The 19716-nt window shown below is 39.9% G+C and overlaps 1 protein-coding gene across 4 annotated transcripts in view; it reads left to right on the forward strand.

Annotated features, from left to right (window-relative positions):
- The first annotated feature begins 304 nt into the window (after positions 1 to 304).
- The window catches only part of iqsec2a (IQ motif and Sec7 domain ArfGEF 2a), an 85145-nt gene continuing 65733 nt past the window's right edge, over positions 305 to 19716 (forward strand). Inside the window, exons 1-3 of one of the 4 annotated variants that reach the window (XM_084388896.1) lie at positions 305 to 575; positions 1610 to 2864; positions 11178 to 11207. In XM_084388896.1, coding sequence (XP_084245022.1) covers positions 2341 to 2864; positions 11178 to 11207 — 554 coding nt within the window. In that variant the 5' untranslated portion in view covers positions 305 to 575; positions 1610 to 2340. Of the gene's footprint in view, positions 576 to 605; positions 2865 to 11177; positions 11208 to 19716 lie in introns of those variants that run through there. The other 3 variants (XM_084388895.1, XM_084388894.1, XM_084388897.1) reach the window with 3 other exon arrangements.

The following is a 19716-nucleotide window of genomic DNA, read 5'->3' on the forward strand; positions in this document are numbered from 1 at the left end:
ATTCAGCCGGGCAAAGCCTGGTTTTACATTAATGTCGTAGCTACCTGTTGCTGGCTGAAATTTAAATTTGGGCAGCACTGAATGAATGAGAAACATTGTCCCCCATGTGTAAATCTATGCTTGCTTTTTCTGCACCACACAGCCTTCGGGTTGAGTAGTGAGGTGTATAGGAGAGAGAAGAGAGAGAGCGGGAGAGCAAGAGCGCGCGAGAGAAACTGCACTCATTTTGGCTCAGCTCAAGGAGCCACTCTCCCGTCGAACTAAATGTTACCGCGTTCCAAAATGGCCGACCACGGGGACACAGTTTCCCCGGCATGTTCCTCTAGCGTTACACGCTCGGACCAACGTCAGAGCCTCGATTGAAACGAAAAATATATTCTCTCTGACTCACTCAAATGATTTTAACCCCTGCATCATCCGTTACCACGGCGAAAGGCGCTGAGCATCATCGACATGCTGCGAAACTAGCGATCGAGACACATGTGGACACTGCGGTGAAACCGAATGGCGGCGAGGGGCGGCAGGTGCAGGGCTGTTCAGGGAGCATCAGGAAGGAATGCACGTCTGTTCAACATGTGAGCAGTTTATTCATTAGCGAATATCCTTAGTCAGTGGCATCAATTAGGCTTGACATTATGTCACATTCAGGGAGACACAACCGTTTTTGGTATTTAATTAGTTGTCATGCAACGCAGTCTCCATAAATTGACAGCTGTGCTCCATCAGCATGGGTGTTATTTAATGATCTCGCGCGCATTGGCTTGACACTGTGTGGACGAGCACGCGGACGCTTTATTGCGCGTCTCAGCTCTTTCGGGACCTGAGCGCCTTTGCGCTGATCATACAAAGCGACATAAAACTCGACAGGCAGTGGACACCCTGCTGCAAGGACCGTATTTCTTCTCGATTTTGTTTCAGTTGATCGGGAGGACCGCGTTGCCACTTACAGCGACAAAATATCAATAAACATCTGCTCGGTTTAAAGTCATAACGTCGAATTTGGAGATTTAAACGACTTTGACATCATCGTTTTGGGACGCATTCTACATATCGCCTGATTATCGCGCATCTGTACGCGTTGGAGACGCGATTGTCTTCAAGGACTGTCTGGGCAATAAGTGTGAAACCGCTCGTGAGTAAACGACAAATGCGTACATGAAACATTAATGATAGATGTGATTTACACTGAAGAGAGATTTGGATTCAAGAATAATGGAATAAAGGTGCAAAGAAATAGTTTGTGTTATGAAATAACGAAATATTTTGTTGAACTGACTTTGCAATGAGTTGAAATACATCATGCGTGGGAAATCCAGGTGATGTTTTTAAATGTATAATGATAAGCAATATGAATGGCTTGTATTATTGTAATGAGGGTGCAAAGAAGAGAGAAGGGGGAATTGGTTTGTTCTGAAAGACATGCGCACACCTCCCAGAAGCCAATTTAGTATTGCAGTGGATTTATCAGAAGAACTTTAAGTCTCTCTCTCTCTCTCTCTCTCTCTCTCTCTCTCTCTCTCTCTCTCTCTCTCGCTCTCACTCTCTCTCTCTCTGTTTCTCTTTCTCTTTCTGTCTCTACACCTTTCTATCTCGATCGCCTCTGGAATAGAATGACTCCTGACGAAAATGTCTCCCAAACACATCAGTCTGGAATATGAGTCATGAATACACAGCCAGAAAACAGCTGCAGTGCTTCAACTCCACATTTCAAAGAGAAACGGAAGAGGACGTGCATCAGAGAAATGGACGAAAAGGAAATCGCCTTTCCTTCCTGTTTAATGGATATTTGCTGACTTGGCTTTTTGCGGTGCATCCTTACCTTGGACTTGAGGTGCTGGGAATGTCCTGTGACTGCCGAATTAGTTTTTTTCCCTCTCTTTTTTCCTCATTTTTATTACCTATTGAGGGTAAATCTAGTTGAATGACTGATGAAATTAATTTCCACAAACCGGCTTTGATCTCAATTCCATGAATCCTTGGTGGCAGTGGAAAAATGACACAGAAGAATAGCAATGCACACTTACACAAACACATGCTCGCACCCATCGTAAACAAGTGAACAAATCCTCACATTATCATCATCATCATCATCATCCCTTATATGTGAATACAAATTCTCAATATGGAATTCCCTAATCACTTTTCAGTACTGTGACTTCCGAAGCTGAATCTAACTTTGAGGGAATCTCAGATTAAAACCACTGACTATTTTTCCCTGGTTACTCAACTCTAACTCCAACACATTTCCGTCTCTCCCCCCCACCCACTCCACGTGGGGGGGAGAGCCTCCACCTACAGGGTGATCCCAGAAGCTTGTCCCAGCAGACGGTGACTGTCAGCATGGATGCAGGCCAGGGCAGCCCGGAGAGCCCTAACCGGGCAGTGGAGTACCTGCTGGAGCTCAATAACATCATCGAGAGCCAACAGAAGCTTCTGGAAACTCAACGGCGGCGCATCGAGGAACTGGAAGTGCAGCTGGACCGACTCAGCCAGGAGAACAAAGACCTGAGGCTGGACCGACAACCCTGCCCACCCCCACCTCCACCTCCCATCCACCCTGTCCTGCCACCAAAGTCCCATGCTGCATCCTCCACCGCTGTGTACGCCAATCTGAGCCTCAACAGCGGGCCCATCCCAATACCCGTCCCGGCTCCGGCGCCCCCGCCCCCACCACCACCCGTGCCACCACGGGATCGCCGTGTCAATGCCAACACGCACACAAGGCTCGGCCAAAGCCTGTCAGCTGGACCCAATTCCACGGAGAGAGAAAGGGGACGAGAACGAGACTGCGCTGCTACCAGTTTGGGAAGCTCTCTGCAGCGAGACGGCGCTGCCACCAGTTTGGGAAGCTCTCTGCAGAGACAGTAAGTACAGGCCTGAGGGCTCTTTTACTGCATAGCTGAGGATCTACTGTAGAGTACAGTCTCCACAGCCTCCATGCTGGCTGTTTGGAAAACTGTCAATCAAGAGAGCGTGTTTGCATGCAAAAACCATTTAAGATGTTGGTTGTGGGAGTGTTAACTACTGTAAATAGACTACAGTTAATAGTAATCAATATATTTAAAGGAATAGTTCACTCAAAATTAAATGCATTCTGTCATTGTCAAGTTATCTAGTGCTTTGTACAATACAGATTTTCAAAGAAAGCAGCATCACAGTAATAAACAGGAAAATAACTATCACTGATGCAAACTTGATGCAGATGATTTCAAGTTCTACTGTAAAGTATATCTAAAAAGACAATAGTGTAATTTTTTAGCTCAAGTCAGTTCAGGGTTGATTCGGTTCAGTTCAATAACTGTAAAGTTACTCAAGTATGAAACGAGTATGATATGGGTTTAATTTAGTTATAAGCAGCTCTACAGAAGACAATAGAGTAATTATTCAGCTCGAGTCAGTTCAGTGTTGATGCAATTCAGTACAATAACAGTCTCATCTCAATATTGCAAAATTCATTAATAATGAAACAACTTTTATTCAGTTTTAAAGCGGCTTTACAGAAGATAACAGCCTCCTCATCTGTCCAGCTCAATTCACTTCAAGTTTGGTTCTCATCCGACAGTGTCAGTGTAGTCAAACCGATAATATTACTAAATATGACACCCTCATGTCATTCCAAACCTGTAGAACTTTATGTGTGACACAAAGAATGATGTTTGAAAATGGACCCCATTGACTTTCAATGTAGTTGAAACATTCTTCAAAATATCATCTTTTGCGTCATGCAGAAAAAAAAGGCAGTCATACAGTTTTGGGACATCATGAGTGTGTTAATGATGACTGAATTTTTGATTGAACTATCCTTTAAAGCAAGTACAGGGAAACTGCTGCGTGGACTGTAATATTTACTGACACTGGATGAAGATTTGAACTACACATGCATTTCCTGTAGATTACACTAGTAATGTTGGTGCAGAACTAAGAAAGCACCTTTCAGAGGGTATTTCTCCTGTTTGCACCCTGACTATCTTTCAAAACTGAAATTGAGTGCAACAGTCTGTCACAATAGAACTGTTTCCAGGCCATCGGACAGGCAGCTGGCTGTGCCATTGAGCCTGAACATTACATAAGCCAGCAGACTCTTATCTGGACAGACTTGTGCTGGGCCATTGGCAGAGTGACAGGCTAATGTCATGGGATCCTGAGATTGAATTAGCATTCTAAATCTGTCACAAATGTCATAACTTTTTTTTATATTGAAACATATTGGACCATGCCAGTTTGATATCTGGAGAATAAGGAGGTACCAGGAAGTTTAGCTGTATTTTACTGTAAACAAAGATTTTAGCAATTTAAAAAGTAATCTAAAATCATTTGCGAATGGTGCACAACCCTATTGGTTTGGGATGAAATACATTTTTTGGCTATCCCTTTAAACTGATGTTGTTGCTATCTTAAAATACAGTTTTTAAAAAAAAGTGTTGGATGGTCCCTTAACAGATTTCCACATTGAGCAAAGCTGTCAGTAGCCTGGAGACTGTCAATATCATTCCCAGCATTTGCTGTGTCAATAGACTCCATATAAATCCAGAGAGAGATGGTACAGAAGTGTAGTCGGCCACTCCTTGTGCTGCTGACAGTTGGGTTGTTTGTCTCCATCCCTGCATTGCTGAGGAATCGACCTCTCCATTGCACCTCTGATCACTGTAGTGTGCACTTGAGCCGGCCTCATCACAGCATGCGATGCATACAGATTCGTGCTTGAGAGTGTGCAGATTAACGTTAGTGGATTGGTTCAGTGTCGAGCACTGCAGTACAGCATCTCCTGTAGTTTTTAAGGTTGGTGGCTGGTGTGGTGTGGAGATTCGTTTTGTATGTATGATCGGGCCACTGTGTAGGAGAGGTTGTGATTTAAAATTCAGATTGTGGATCAACTTGTGTGGGAGAGAGTAGCATAGAAAGAGAGTGAAATAGGCTACAGAATTCACTGCACCCTTTTTGTGTTGCTCACTTTCAAGGTTTTGTTTCTCCAATATTCACACCTCTTTTAGGCTATTTGTTTCTCTTGCCCTGATTCCAATGGAGAGAAATCTGATTGCCCTCTGATAAATTGAGTGCTTTCCTTATCATCTGAGACTTATTTCTTTCTTCCTTGAGGGCAGATAGTGTACTTCATTTCTTCTTTCATGCTTAAACTGTAGTATTTGTTAGGGGTGGTGATTTTTATTCATACTGTACCAGGGATGGAAATTAACTTTTTTGTCCACCGGCCACTGTGGCTGGTGGATTTCAAAATCTACCAGCCACTCAATGTTTTTACCAGCCACTTTCTTGTTTTTAACCGACAATGTGTAACTGCATGTGAAAATTAATACTACAAGATCTACAATACTTAAGCAGTTTATTTAATCTCAAGTCTCAATGAAATACTGACATTTTCTCTTTCTCTCTTATATATATTTCTCTTTTTTACCTGGATGTGGCATTTGAATGATTCGTGGTCTTTTATGGCTTCCAGTTTTAGGTTTTTAGTCCCAACAATGAAACTAGGGCTGGGCGATATGGACCAAAAGTCATATCCCGATTATTTAGGCAGAATATCGATTATACGATATATATATCCCAATATTTTTTCCGCAAAGTGAGAGCAAATGTTCAGTCAAAGTCAAAGCCAAATATGACATGTCACAAGTAGTTTTATTGAAACCGGCTATTTCCACACACACAAGTACTGTCCCCCTTTACTTAACATAAATTGTAAGAATATGACTAATAGTAAAGACTAGTACTAATAAATAAACATTAGGCCTATGCTAAAGCTATTAAATAGCAGTCCCAAACTAGTTTTTGTTAATACAATGTTGGTATGAGCCACTAGAGTCATTTAAAAATATAAAAAATAACACAAAGAAAAATAAAGTGGCATTTTGGGGTTAATATGGAAACGACAGTTACCATGGTGAATACACAATATTAACAACTGTTAGTGAACCATGGAAACTGCTCCTGGTGAATAGTATGAAAATCATCCCTGCATTACTTTTATTTTGTGTAATTTACAACGTAACGGCGTTGCATGCTCGTAGTTTATTTTGCACTTTAACAGTGAGGCGATACACAGCGCGCGCCGCCGCATGCGCGTGCAATTGAAGAGTGTTTGCTACGAGAACAGGATAACGGCTGACGTGACAGGACAAGAAAGTTCGTTTTTCTGAGGTGAAAGACTTTATTTCAGCGTACACTTATGTCCTCTAAAAGTGTCCGCCGTCTGTGTGAAACAGTATATTTTTATTTACCCGCCACGGTGGCCGGTAGGTGAAGCGAGTTTACCCGCCACAACACAAAATGCACCCGCATTTGGCTGGTGGCGGGTGCTAATTTCCATCCCTGTGACTGTACTAGTGACTCTAATCTTTTACATCTGTTCACCAAAAAAAAAAAATGTGTTCACTGATTTTAGTCACTATTTGGTAAGACTAAATCTGCGAGAACCTTCTATATGACGAACTGTAAATCCATGAATCTTTAGTATATTGTTTGCGATAAATAATAAATGCACTGTCTTCTTGTTTTAATATAACGTTAATGTTATTTATAATTAATATTAGGAATTTCACTAGCTGCCTTTACATGGACCCTAATAATCCACTTGGAATCGGACTAGTAGTACAGTCGGAAATTCGGAAGAAAAAGTCACATGTAACCATCAATCGAAATAAATTGGCCAAATCTGATTGAAATTTTATTTGGATTGTAAGGGGTGGTTTACACCTTTTCTAATCGGTTTGATAGGACGTATAAACACTTGATCGGATTGAAACCGACAATGGAAAGCTCCGCATATGTGCAATGGCGTAGAAATGGCGTAATGACGTATGACACAGAACAATCTGTTGTTATTTTTGAATATAGTGTCATAAGTGACTTGTGTCAGTCTTAAATTCTCCCTCCACTCATCATTATCTGTGGAGTGATACAGGACAGTCCTTGCTTCTGACTCTCATCCACAGACGCCTTTTTACTGCTTAATAAATATAAGCTACACGTCACAAAGCTTCATGGGCTCTTCATCTCCTAATTATGACCAACACCTCGTCGCTCAGTTTGTTCACAATTACTTTGTTCATTCATGAGATTCAGTGTCACTCTGAGTCTCATTCTGATTCAAACACTTGATCTTTGCTTGTGTTAAGTAAGTCTTTGAAGGCAGGAAAAAGCTTGTCTTGTGAAAAATATTAGATAAACACATTTAGAAACTATCAGCTCCCATAGTTTTTTTTTTTATTAAAAAAATTAATAAAATGAAGATAAAAGTAGATTTAACTCCTCTGCCTTGGTGTCATCTCCTGTATCAGATGATTCGCATGATAAATGCATGAACCCACTAGCTGTCTCGTAAACAGCATCTGGTCGATGTGGCAATGTGTTTACTTTACACCTGAGCGGCTTTAGTGCTGCTAGCTTTAGCTTTGCATCATCTTTACCTGAAACAATGGAAAGTCACATGACATATGAGTGCAGATGGCTTGCTTTACTGATAGATTTTGGGGTTTTACAGACTTTTATGACAGTTAGCCATCATTTGACTGATTTTGAATGAACAGCATATATCCATCCATTTTTCTTTTACTTCATTGCCAAATTTCCCAATCTCTTGTTCACACCCTCACCAGCCTTCCCTTGGTGTTGAGCAGATGGCACACCAGCATGCCATTTTCTTTAGGGTCGCCTTTTCTCTTTTCACCCACAAGGGTCGTTTACAGCATCGTCTTTTCATGTGAGCTCTATTTCGGTTTATATCCATGTTTCTTGTCCCTTTTTTTTCTCGCCCTTATCCCGTCAGCGGATCCAAATCACCCAACTTGGGTGATCACAATCTTTCTCTTTCTCTGGTGTAATGCTTTCGGCTAATGAACAAGTGTAACTGCTGTGGGTGAGCTGTTGAGGTGGGATTGTTTCTCAGAATAATTAGCATGGTCGCTGTTAATTACATTTGTCTATTGAAGGTGGCAATTACTGTCGTAGATGTGAGTCTGTGAGTAATGTTGGAGGACTGACTGATAGAGTTTATAAAATTATGATGTAATTGAATGTCTATGGAGAAACTTTCGGGGCAGTCAAACCTGACACCTGCTGCTTTGTGGGATAGTTTTTTTTTTTTTAATGAGTTTTTCTCCTAATCAAAGTAGTAATTAATTTTACTCTAATTTTATAGTGTAAATGGAGAGGGTGACGAAAAGCAGTGTTTTGTCAGTCCACCTAGTGGCATAACAGATGTCGTCATGTGACCTTTTTAATATTGTTAACCCAGAGTCATTCTTAAAGGGTTAGGCCTAGTTCTCCCAAAAATGAACATTCCGTCATTAATTACTCACCCTCATGTCGTTCTAAACCTGCAAGACCTTCGTTCATCTTCGGAACACAAATGAATATATTTTTTTTTTATGAAATCTGAGAGCTTTCTGTCCCTCCATAGACTGCATCGTTATTACCACTTTCAAGGCCCAGAAAGATAGTAAATACATTGTTAAAGGTGCTCTAAGCGATGCCGGGAGACGTAACTTCTTGTCGACATTCGAATTGTTGTCAAACAAAACGGAGGCTAGCTCGACCCTCCCTCCTCATCATCCCGTCTCCTCCCTCCTCCCCTCCCTTCCGGCATAAAGGAAAGTCAAAGTAGTCACTACAAACAAAGTTAAGTTTTACTGATACTTCATTCAATGTGTAATGTCGCCAAGTTAGATAAATGCTTTTATATATTGCAGAACAGAATGCAGAAAAAGAGAAACATTATCTTAAAATAGTTTCGCCACCTGAGGTTATAACTATAACAAGTTAGCTCCCATACAAGGACGCAATAATAGCAAGATAACGTTAGCTTCGCGTTTCCCAGTGAGCATAAACAACGGCGGCGTCGTAAACAAATTTAGTCAAAGTTGTCAATAGCCTATAAATGAACATTCAAATTCATAACAAACAGTGGGTGAAAACAGTCATTCACACAAATTGTCACCCTACTGTGAATTTGCTTGATCATTTACAATAGAGATTGATCGCTAGCTGCTAGAAACATATGTTGTATTCACCAAAGTTAACGCTGACCATACGCTGACTGCATAGTTCTAGCTAATTGCATCCTTGTGTTGGTTTGGCGAACATGAACGTCAATTTAGAAAGAAAAATGGATTTACCCACCTGTTCTGCAAAAACAGAGCAACTGAATGTCGGATTGGAAGCCCTTTTGCCGGCGGAGTTCTCGCCACCTTTCGAAGGTTTTTCCGATGTAAATTCGGTACTTCGCGCGTTCCTTATCCTTGTCCCTATTCTTTGCAATTTGTTCATCGGAACGTCGTCTCTTTGGTCGTGTGTCAGCCATAATTGAAACTTCTGTCTCTCCTCCACACCCCCTTCATGTGTACGCGTCGCGCACTAACCCCCCCCCCCCAAACCCCACCCTCAAATACATCTTGCCAGTTATTTGCTGGAACACTGTTTGTTGTGTTTCGTGGTGCGGGTGAGCCCAGTTTGTTTTTGTTGCCGTTTGTGGAGCCTGTGGTGTCTACAGACACCGCGTTTTTATTTTTTTTACAGTGTGTACAGGGGACAGGCAGCTAGCGGATAGTGAGGAGATGTTTGCTGTATGTGACAAATGTTTTGGCCTAAAAAACGTGTGACATCACTTAGAGCACCTTTAAAATAGTCCATGTGACAACAGTGGTTCAACCTTAATGTGACGAGAATATTTGTGTGTGCAAAACCCCTCCAAAAATAATGACTTTATACAACAATCTCTTTTCTTCCATGTCAGTCTGCTACGCTGTTCACGTAGTAAGCACAGTGCAGCCCCTCCAGGTTTTACGTCAGAATGCCAGCTCATTATTGGGCAGCTTCACACGCATGGTGCTCACGTGAACTGCGACAGCCAATAATGAGCCGTAGAACCTTGAAGTGCTGCGCTTTGTTTACTCCTAAGCGTAGCAGACTGACATGGAAGAGAAGTGATTGTTGAATAAAGTCGTTGTGCACAAAAATATTCTTGTCGCTTCATAACGTTAATGTTGAACCACTGTAGTCAAATGGACTATAACCTTTCTGTGCCTTGAAAGTGGTAATAATGATGCAGTCTATGGGGGGTCAGAAAGATCTCAGATTTCATCAAAAATATCTTGATTTGGGTTCTGAAGATGAACAAAGGTCTTACGGGTTTGGAACGACATGAGGGTGAGTGAGTAATGACAGAATTGACATTTTTGAGTGAACTAACCCTTTAACAGAAAGAAACACAGCACATTTGTAAACCCTGCATCAGAGGTCCTCTGCTCCTGGAAACCCACTGTCCTGCAAAGTTTATTTCCAACTGCTTTAGCACACCTGCATGTGATTTTTACAGCAATCCTGGGAGCTTAATTAGCTACTTTATATGTGTTTGATTAAGGTTGGAGCTAAATTCCCTACCCTGGAGCAGGAAAGACCTCTGCCCTGCATAATTGTTCTTATTTGCATATTTATAAGGTTAAAAACCTGGTTTCTTTTTCTGTGGTGTTGTACTGGGTAGCTCTGATAGCCTCTGATAACAGGTCATTCTAAATTGTAATGTAGAAACATGCATTTTCTGATGCTTTGAAACTATATGTATTGTAAAAATGCGTTATACAAATAAATGTGAATTGAATTGAATTCGCTCAGCCCATAGTGAAATCTCATTTGTTCAAAGCCACATAACTGTAAACTTCAAATATGTTCTGATTGGCTGTGATTGTCACTGTAAACCTGTCCTATTAGGACTCTGTTTAAGAGCCCAAGTAATGTGAGTTTTCTAGCCTTGGATTCCCATTGATAAAGTGGGAAATAAGTCCAGTGGAGATCAAAATATGGTGATAGTTGATACAATAATGCATTGATATTATTCTCACAGCAAGTTTATTTATATATTTTGATTTTACCTTTTCACAAAACTGTTGATTCCCAGCCCTTCTATCCATGATTGGTATGAATCTGTAAATGAGAAAGAACTGTAGTCAATCAGGATTTCAAGTGGATCTTTTGAGAAAATCATTGATATTTGTGATCATTCAGAATCATTTCCCTGCACAAGATCAATTCGCATTTGCTCCATTGTGTATGTATTCCTTACTGTACGTGTTCAAGTATATAACATTACTGACACTTCCACTTTCTTTGTTGTCTCCATGTTTGTCTGTCTCTGTCTCTCACTCTTTCTTCCACTGGATCCACAGGACAGAAGGAGACTCCTCCAACAAAGACAGGTCTGTGTTCACGCTTTCATTTAATCTCCATTTCTCCTCCTCCACAGTGCACTCTCTGACTCCTGTAGTAGCGCACGCTTCGTCAAGTGACAGAGGCCTGTTCTATCTAGGGCAGCCTGAATGCATGTGGGACATGCCATTGCTTCTAATGACTTATTGCTTCGCTCTATGAAAGAGCTCTTGCATCTGGAGCAGGTTTAGCAGAAGAACAGCACTGTGAGCTAACTGTAGAGATAAGTGTGAGAACATCAGAACAGAGGGATGAAAATCATTTGGAAATCGAGAATTATCGTCACTTGGCTGCAAGACTCCCTGTTAGCCGTTGCCGTAGTGACCAATATGCCCAGTGTGAGTATGTTAATGGGTATTGATATGCATGTCGTTTGCATTCGCCCATATAGTGAACGCGGACATGGGCGTCAGTGGTTAGTCAGAAGTAATGTGAGTAATGTCCCAGCTGTGAGCGTGTGTTTTGCGTGTAGGAGTGTTAGTGGGTGCAGTGGGAAAAAGGTCAAATGGCAAGAATGTGCTGGATTGTGATGTGTTGGGAATGTCTCCTCCTGTACAAAAAAAGCTTATTTTGTGTGTTTTAATGTCTTGGTGTTGGTATCAGAATGAGCTGTGATTTTTTTTTTTTTTTGGAGTGTCTCTCGCAGCGTTGTTATGACGATTCCTCACCATGGGCACGAGCCGGGGATCTGAAGGATAAATGATTGGTTGTCATGGCAACACCTGTAGATGAACTGGGTTGCCGAAAAAAGTTGCTTGTGTAATACGTAACCCATTCTGTGCATTTTTAGTGTGCTTAGGAGTGTATAGGCGTGTGGGTGTGCATGTATTTGTGTTCCCTACACACAGCAGAAGGACAGCGATGAACAGGGCTTGAGGACAAGGCCGCTGCTATGTCACGTTTCACTATAATTACTCTCCGGATGCTTTTGTCCTTGGTTCACGAGTCGCACCATGTTATGGATGTGAATTTAATTGTTCCCGCATTGTTAAATCGCAGTAATACGTTCTTAATAAATGTGACATCATTTATGCATTGTGCTATGAATCATACTTGTTTTTGTTTGTCACTACAACACTAATGCAAGGTTGCGATAATTAATGAAATCGCTTTCATATTCCTGCTCAACCTGATTTCCTGAGCCGGCGGAGCGCGGGTTTGTCTCTGCTGGGCTAAGCGTGGAAATAACTGGCAGCAGAGGTTTGAGCTTCTCTTCCACCCCAGCAGCAATGCATCACTTCAGCCCCCTGCTTTCAACCACCAGCCCTAGAGCTCTGTGTGTTATGCTGCATTGGAACTGGACTTATGATGTAATACTTTCTTTAGTACAGAACGTGTGAACTAGTGTATTCCAGTACAGAACGTGTGAACCAGTAGTGTTATTTTAGTGTTCTTTATATATGATTATTTTATCTAATATTTTAAATGTATTTAATTTTTTTGTTTCTATTTTAGTATTTTTATTTTATTTTTTTCATTTAATTTGAGTCAATTTAATACGTCAACTTAAATATTAGAGATGTTGCCTTGGCAACTAACTTTAAAAAAATTATTTTTATTTCATTTTATTTTATTTCAGCTTTATTTATATTAACAAAAGCAAATTTGCACACAAAAAAAAAAGTTATAGTTACAAGTAACAACGCTATAATTATTCCAGTATAATGTGCAAATGTAACATGACTGTTGTTCAGTACCAAATTTATCATACAAAACTAAAATGTCCTTTAAAATACAAAAATCAATATTATTCTTGACCATCATGAACTGCTAAGGTCCAGCTATGTGCAAAACAGCATAATAACATTGTTTGTAAAAGGTGCTTAAAGGGCTTGATTTTTTTTTTTTTTTTTTTTTTTTTTTTTTTTTTTTTTCTCTCCTCCAAGTCCTGGAAAACCCTTGAAAACAGCCACATTTACAAAGAGGTACTTGAAAAGAGCTTTACTTATTTAAATACAATATATATATTAAATTTCATTTTTTCAACAAAAACAAAACAAAAAACAAATACAATCTTTTCACGCAAAATTAACACTGCAGCCCGTCTGATAAACCCCAATCAGACCTTTTCTCGGTATGAAGTACACCAATACTATAATATAAAATACTAGCAATAATAGCAATTATAAACTTTGTATTTAATATATATTATTAAATACGTTGTAAGTTGTGTTTTGTTAAACGTATTGTAAACGTATTTTCCTAAACGTATTGTTTGATAAGTGGGATCTCTGATTGTAGTCCTTGAAAACCAAAAAAGTAGTGCTTGAAAAGTCCCTGAAAGTCCTGGAATTTTTTTTACAGTGTCTGTATGAACCCTGTAATAATAACATAGACACATTCTTAATAGGAAATACAGCATAAGAATGATTCTTTGTTATTTGAGTGTTTGATTTGCAAGTTTCAGTAGCCATTAATTTATCGCACAAACATTTTTCTTTTTTTACTTGGCATATTTTTAGTTTTTGAGGATGATTGTATGGGAATGTAATGCAACTTGTCTATAATAGAATCTGCCTAATTTTGGCAGTTTCTGCTAAGCAGTGTTTTTTGTCTGCTAAGCATTTGTACACATCTATTACATTTTATATGAGCTTTTATTTACATATTTTTCAGTTTAAGTTGTAATTTAGCTATGCGCTTTTGTCATTTTTATTAGTTTTTGTTTTTTAAAATATTTATACATTTAGCTTTCTGTACTTTGCACAATTACATATTTTTTACAATTTATTATTTGTTTTGTTGTTGTTTTTTCCCTCTGCTTTCCCTGGGGGAAAAAACTGCATGTTATATTAGATAAGCAAACATATTAAATAGATGAAAAGGGTGCGAGATATGCTGTTATTCCGTGGAAATCTCTGGAGCTTTCTTTAAACGCAAACTATGTGCTGCCCTTCAGTATGTACTGTATCTTTTAAGTTTAGTTTGAACATCTCTGAGGGGTAGAATTATATTGCAGCTCTTTCATTAGTAAATAATCACTTTCAGGGATGGCGTTATTTTTCTGTGAACAGTTGTATAGCAGATTTGCCTATATTATGGAGTGACAGAATTTTTGCACGTTAGAATGAGGGTCGACCACCGACGCCTTGGTTGGGACCGAATGTCAGCTTGTGCATTTTTGTATGTTTAGCGCTTGAGGTTTGTTGTGTGTGTGCAAAATTAACTATGAAACATTCAGCAGAACGCAGGGCCGTCTCAGGGAGGGACAGCCGGGAATATTTACCTGTGACCTGTGGCGAGGGCAGACCATATTTGTGTATGCTGCAATGTTTAATTTTGTCCTAGTTTCGTTGAATCCAAGCAATGACCCAAAAGAACGGCACCAAGCTGCCATTGTGTGAGTTGATTTTTAACTTTACGTCTGTTAGGATGGGTGCAGAATTTTTTGGGTTCCTGGATCCGTCAACATGCACAACAAACAGTCTTTTACACAAGTTTATATTTTCACGTTAATAGTCTATATTAAACTTAATGTCAAAATTAACACGCAAATTAAACGGAAAATAAAACAAGATAATTGACCGAATCCAAACACACATTCAGCCTCCAGCTGAAAAGATATTCATGCAACCATGAATTTAATATGCACTTTCATTGCTTCAGCCTCTGAGCACACTATCAGGTCGATTACACTTTAACTGACAGACATATTTCCCATCAGAATACTGAATGACTTGAAGAAATCAACAGAAATGCAACATCAGGAAATGAAGATGGATGCTTTTTGTTCGTGACTAAACTATGCAGAGTGAAACTGACAGCCCACCTGAATAGTTATGACAAATTCCACCAGCTCAAACGGAGTGTCTCGGCGATAAAGGAAGTGTGCGCGCCAGTGAAATCGAATTGACAGGGCTATGCGGGCATGATGGGGACATCTTCCCTGACCTCAGCTAATGTGATAGCCCTCAGCTTTAACACAGTGAGTTCACAGTCAATAGACCTTAGTCATGTTTAATTTTACACAAAAGAAAACGAGGCTCTGAGGGGAAAACTGAAGAACAGCCTTCTACTGTCCCCAGTCCCAAATCACTTTCATTGTATGGAAAAGAGCACCTTGAACATTTTGTAAAATGTCTTCTTTAATGTTTAAAAGAAGAAAGTAAGGCTTAAAGGTCTGGAATGACAGGAGCGTGAACAAATGATGGCAATTTTCATTTTTGTGTTAAACATCCTCACACGATCCTAATCAATTCATTAAAGAGATGTATCTACTCTTAACTCTTAAAGAGATTTATCTACCCTTAACTTTAAGTATGTACTTGTATAATCACAGCAGGACAGAGTATTTGGCCGCAGCTAGTTTGTTCAAGCAGGGCACAAAGTCACAGAAGTGCTCTTTTGTTCTTTTTTTTTTTTTTTTCTCTCCCTTGTGGGCTTCAGTAGAAGTGTTGCTGGGGGAATGAGGTGTGTTATCACAAATGTGTTTGTGTAAAGAACTGTGTGGGCGACAGAGAGAGAAAGAGAGGGAGAGACAAAAATTGAGAAGGAGAGAAATGCATAAAGAAGAACAGAGGTACTAATTGAAAGAAGGAAGGAGTGAGAGGAGGAGTAATGTGTAAAAAGAGAGGACAGTGCAGCTGACAGGCTAATAAAACATGCAAGGAATTACAAAGGAAATGAGCCTTCTCTGTTCACACATACACACTCCCACATCCTATCAAACACACAAAAACATCAACACAAAACCGCTCCATTATTTGCGTCAAGGGATGTCAAAAGTCTGTCAAAGGATGTCAAAAATGTTAAATTTTTACATTTTTGTTGTTGTTTTGGCAGTGCATGTGAATGATGCACTTTTTGGTCCAAATGGCAGTCTGTCTTTTTTTGAAGAAGATTTTTGTTTTTTTGTTTTTTTAAGAAGTCTCTCATGCTTTATTTGATAAATACAGTAAAAACTGTAATGTTGTGAAATATTTTTTTCAATTTAAAATAACATTTTAATATATTTCGGAATGTAATTTATTCCATTGGCAAAGCTGAATTTTCAGTATCATTACTGCAGTCTTCAGTCACATGATCCTTCAGAAATCATTCTAATATGCTGATTTGGTGGTCAAGAAACATTTATTATTATCATCATTGTTAAAAACAGTTGTGCTGCTTAACAGTTGTGCCCCCCCCCCAGTATTCTTTAGAAAGAAAGTTTAAAATAACATAACATAATGGCATTTATTTGAAAGTAAAGACATTTATATTTATATTATATTTGTGATCCATGCTACATGAGCAACCTGAGACGTTTTTTGCTGTGGTATTGAAACGAATATCGTAACATCATGATATTGGTATCGGCCGTTGAAATATTGGTATCATGACAGCCCTTGTGGCATCAGAACCTTGTTTTTTCTGATCAGTGAAACATTTGCATTGTCTTGTTGAATCTTTAATTTTTATTGTTCATTGTCTTGTCAATCCATGTGATTTGACAGCAGCACTGCCTGAAAGCAGCGTGTGATATCCTCCTGTCTATTAGGGGCCGCACCATGTTTCCCTCGACTTGCATCAGCCCTTCCAGATGAGTCCAGAGAGACTCGCAGAGCAGCAGAAGATGGTTATACAGGGTTTGGCTTTTGAGGTGCTTGTTCACCAAGAGAGACGTGATGAGGCATTCTCTCTCTCTCTCCTTTGCAGTGGGATGGTGCATGTCAGCTGGTTTTAAGGTGACCACATGGGCGTGATGGGGACAGACTGCTTTTTTTATTTTTTATTTTTTGTTGCCGGGCAGCAAAATTGAGTTTTTAAAGTGTGTGTGAAAAAAGAGCGAAAGAGCAGTTGAGGAAAGGGCTTGTTAGAGGTTGTGCACCAATACAGTCCTTCCCTAGAGGATTCGGCGCTGTGTGTGCGCACACATTTCCAACAGCTGTCCCAGCTGCGTTCTTACCAGAACATTGCAACTGTGCTGCTTACAAATTCTTCCTGATGAAGGAAACCACTAACACAGAACTGATGGAAAAAGGAAATGTCGTATTAAACACAATGATTGAAGCGGATGGAATATATGACCTTATCTCTTTTTTGAATGGCAAAAAAAAAAAAAAGTGTAATGTACAGTAATTTTGTGGAGATTTATTCTGGCAATGGATTCCCGTGTTACGTTTTTGTTCATTCTTGCCCCTCAAAACATTTTTTTTGTTTTGTTGTTAAAATACTCTTAAGGCCTGTTCACACCGGGACGAATTTCGCGCGCGATATTCGCCGACGTTTAACGCCTCATGACTAAACAAAGGGCGCCAATGTGAGTGTGCACACCGACGCGAAAAACGCCACGCGTAAAAGCGTCATTTTTAAAAAAACGCCTCGGGTTCGTTTTTTTGGTTTGACGCGCCGCGTCAAAAACTATCCGACCAATGAGATTGGCGCTTTTGCTCACGTGTCTGGAGCTTCTGAAGTTACAGTAAAACACAACTTGGGGGCGCTCAAACACAAAACGGTCTTGCCGAGCACACATACAGGCGAAGAAGATAGCGTCTACACTGCTGGGAAGAAATAAGACGAGGAAGATGCAAGGCAAGATGAATGTAGAGCTGCTGGCCTCGTTGGTGTCGGAACATAAAGAACTATATGACAAACGCGACTACAAAAATCTTGATAAAAGAGAACTGTTATGGAGTGGTATTGCAGAGCAAATGGGCCTTGATGGTGAGTTTCATTTTACTTAATTGTCTTTCATGTACATCTTGTAACTTTTTCCCACGAACGTTTGACAATCGCGCCATCTAATGTCAGGGAATGAATTTGCATGTTCACTCGGCTCATCGTCAGCGAAAATCGCTTGGGTGTGAACACAAAAAACGCGTTGAAAAACGCTGGCGAATAACGCGCGCCGATATTCGTCCCGGTGTGTAAGGCCCTTTACACTACTTCATGTGCATTTATATCTGGATTTCTTAAAAGTGCCCCTATTATGCTATTTTAAAGTTTCCTAATGTTGTTGTGGAGTCTCCTACAACAGGTTTACATGCATCAAAGGTAAAAAAAACTGTTTAATTTCCTCATAATATACATTTGCACATCACCACATTTTCAATAATTCTCAAACAACTTGTGAGATGATATGAATCAATCTCTCTAAATCCCGCCTTTCCGCAAGCTACTCTACTCTGGTTGGCCAGACAGCTCAGTCTGTTGTGATTGGTTTACTGTGTACAGCGCGTGTGTCGAAATCAAAAACGCCCATTGCCATAAAAACGTCAGGTCTGTCTGCGTGTCCTGAGGCTTCCTACACCGTAAACTAAACACAGTAACGAACAATGACGTTAATTTTACCATATCAATCCGAGCGCAAGTCCGATTATGAAACATTGGAAGAACTAGTTATTCAACCCTAACCGCCATCGCAAGGATAACTCGAGCAGGACGTTTCTCAGTGATACACTACTCAGTTTGAGGTACATTATGAGATGTTGCAACTGTAATTCCTCACCATCAGCATTAACAAGTGCATGTCCATCGACAAACCGATTATTTTACTTCTAATAATTTTATATATTGAAAAAATATATTGCGGTGAACACGTGGAAACTGTATCAGTAACAGTGCATGAATGCAATGTATACGTTAGCCGAGCTCTAGCGTGAATGACTGATGTAACATAAACCTTCGTAAAACATATCTTGCTCAATGCGTAATCTTTCCTCAAAGTAGTGAGAACGACAGACAATCTGCATTAATAGACACAGTTTTAGGTAACAGTAATAGTGGCCCACAACTGATTAGCAGAAGAATTTCAGTAAGACAGTAATAATGTGAGTTAACCAGTTAGCAGGAGACCTACACAATATAAAACTCAAAACTAAGTATTTTGAACACCATCTTTCAAGAGCAAGCGGTTTGCGAATCCTGCATTGAACTCAGAGAATTGAGAAGCAGTCGTCAGTAAAATAAAGGGAACACAGCAAAAGTTTAGGATTATACTGCTGTGATATCATGGTAAAGATGAATTTTAACCACTGATTCTTCACATGCTCGTCCTTGGGCAGTGAAAAAAAAAAAAACTGGCTTTACCTTCACATTGTAGAGCACAGCTTCTCCTCAACATGATGCCATCCAGTATCCACAGGAATCAGCTGCTGGTTTGAGGTTCAAGTTTTCCCTGGTGTCTGCGCGCGCAATATGCTAATGTTTCGTCTTGATGTCACAATGAAATGGCTTATGACTCGTTTGAAAAACGATTCAGTTAATTGAATCAGAGTCGACTTACTTTTGAACGATAATAACTTTATATACGGTGCACTTTCAAATGTAAAACTTTGCAGGATGCTTTCATTCACTTAGAGCTATGTTACACACTACATGAAAGGTCATTTTCAAAAATCCATAATAGGGGCCCTTTAAATATTTGTCTCTGTAGTGTTATCAAAACATTTTGTTTTAGAATCCTGAACCAGCCGCACACAGTAACAGGCTCAGCCAATGGAGTGAGTTTGGGGCGGGGCTATCTGTTTGGGGCGACCAGTGGGAGTGTTCGGGAGACCTGTTTGAAAACAATCATTA

Source organism: Rutilus rutilus, assembly GCF_951802725.1.
Source record: "Rutilus rutilus genome assembly, chromosome: 19".
Classification (NCBI taxonomy): Eukaryota; Metazoa; Chordata; class Actinopteri; order Cypriniformes; family Leuciscidae; genus Rutilus; species Rutilus rutilus.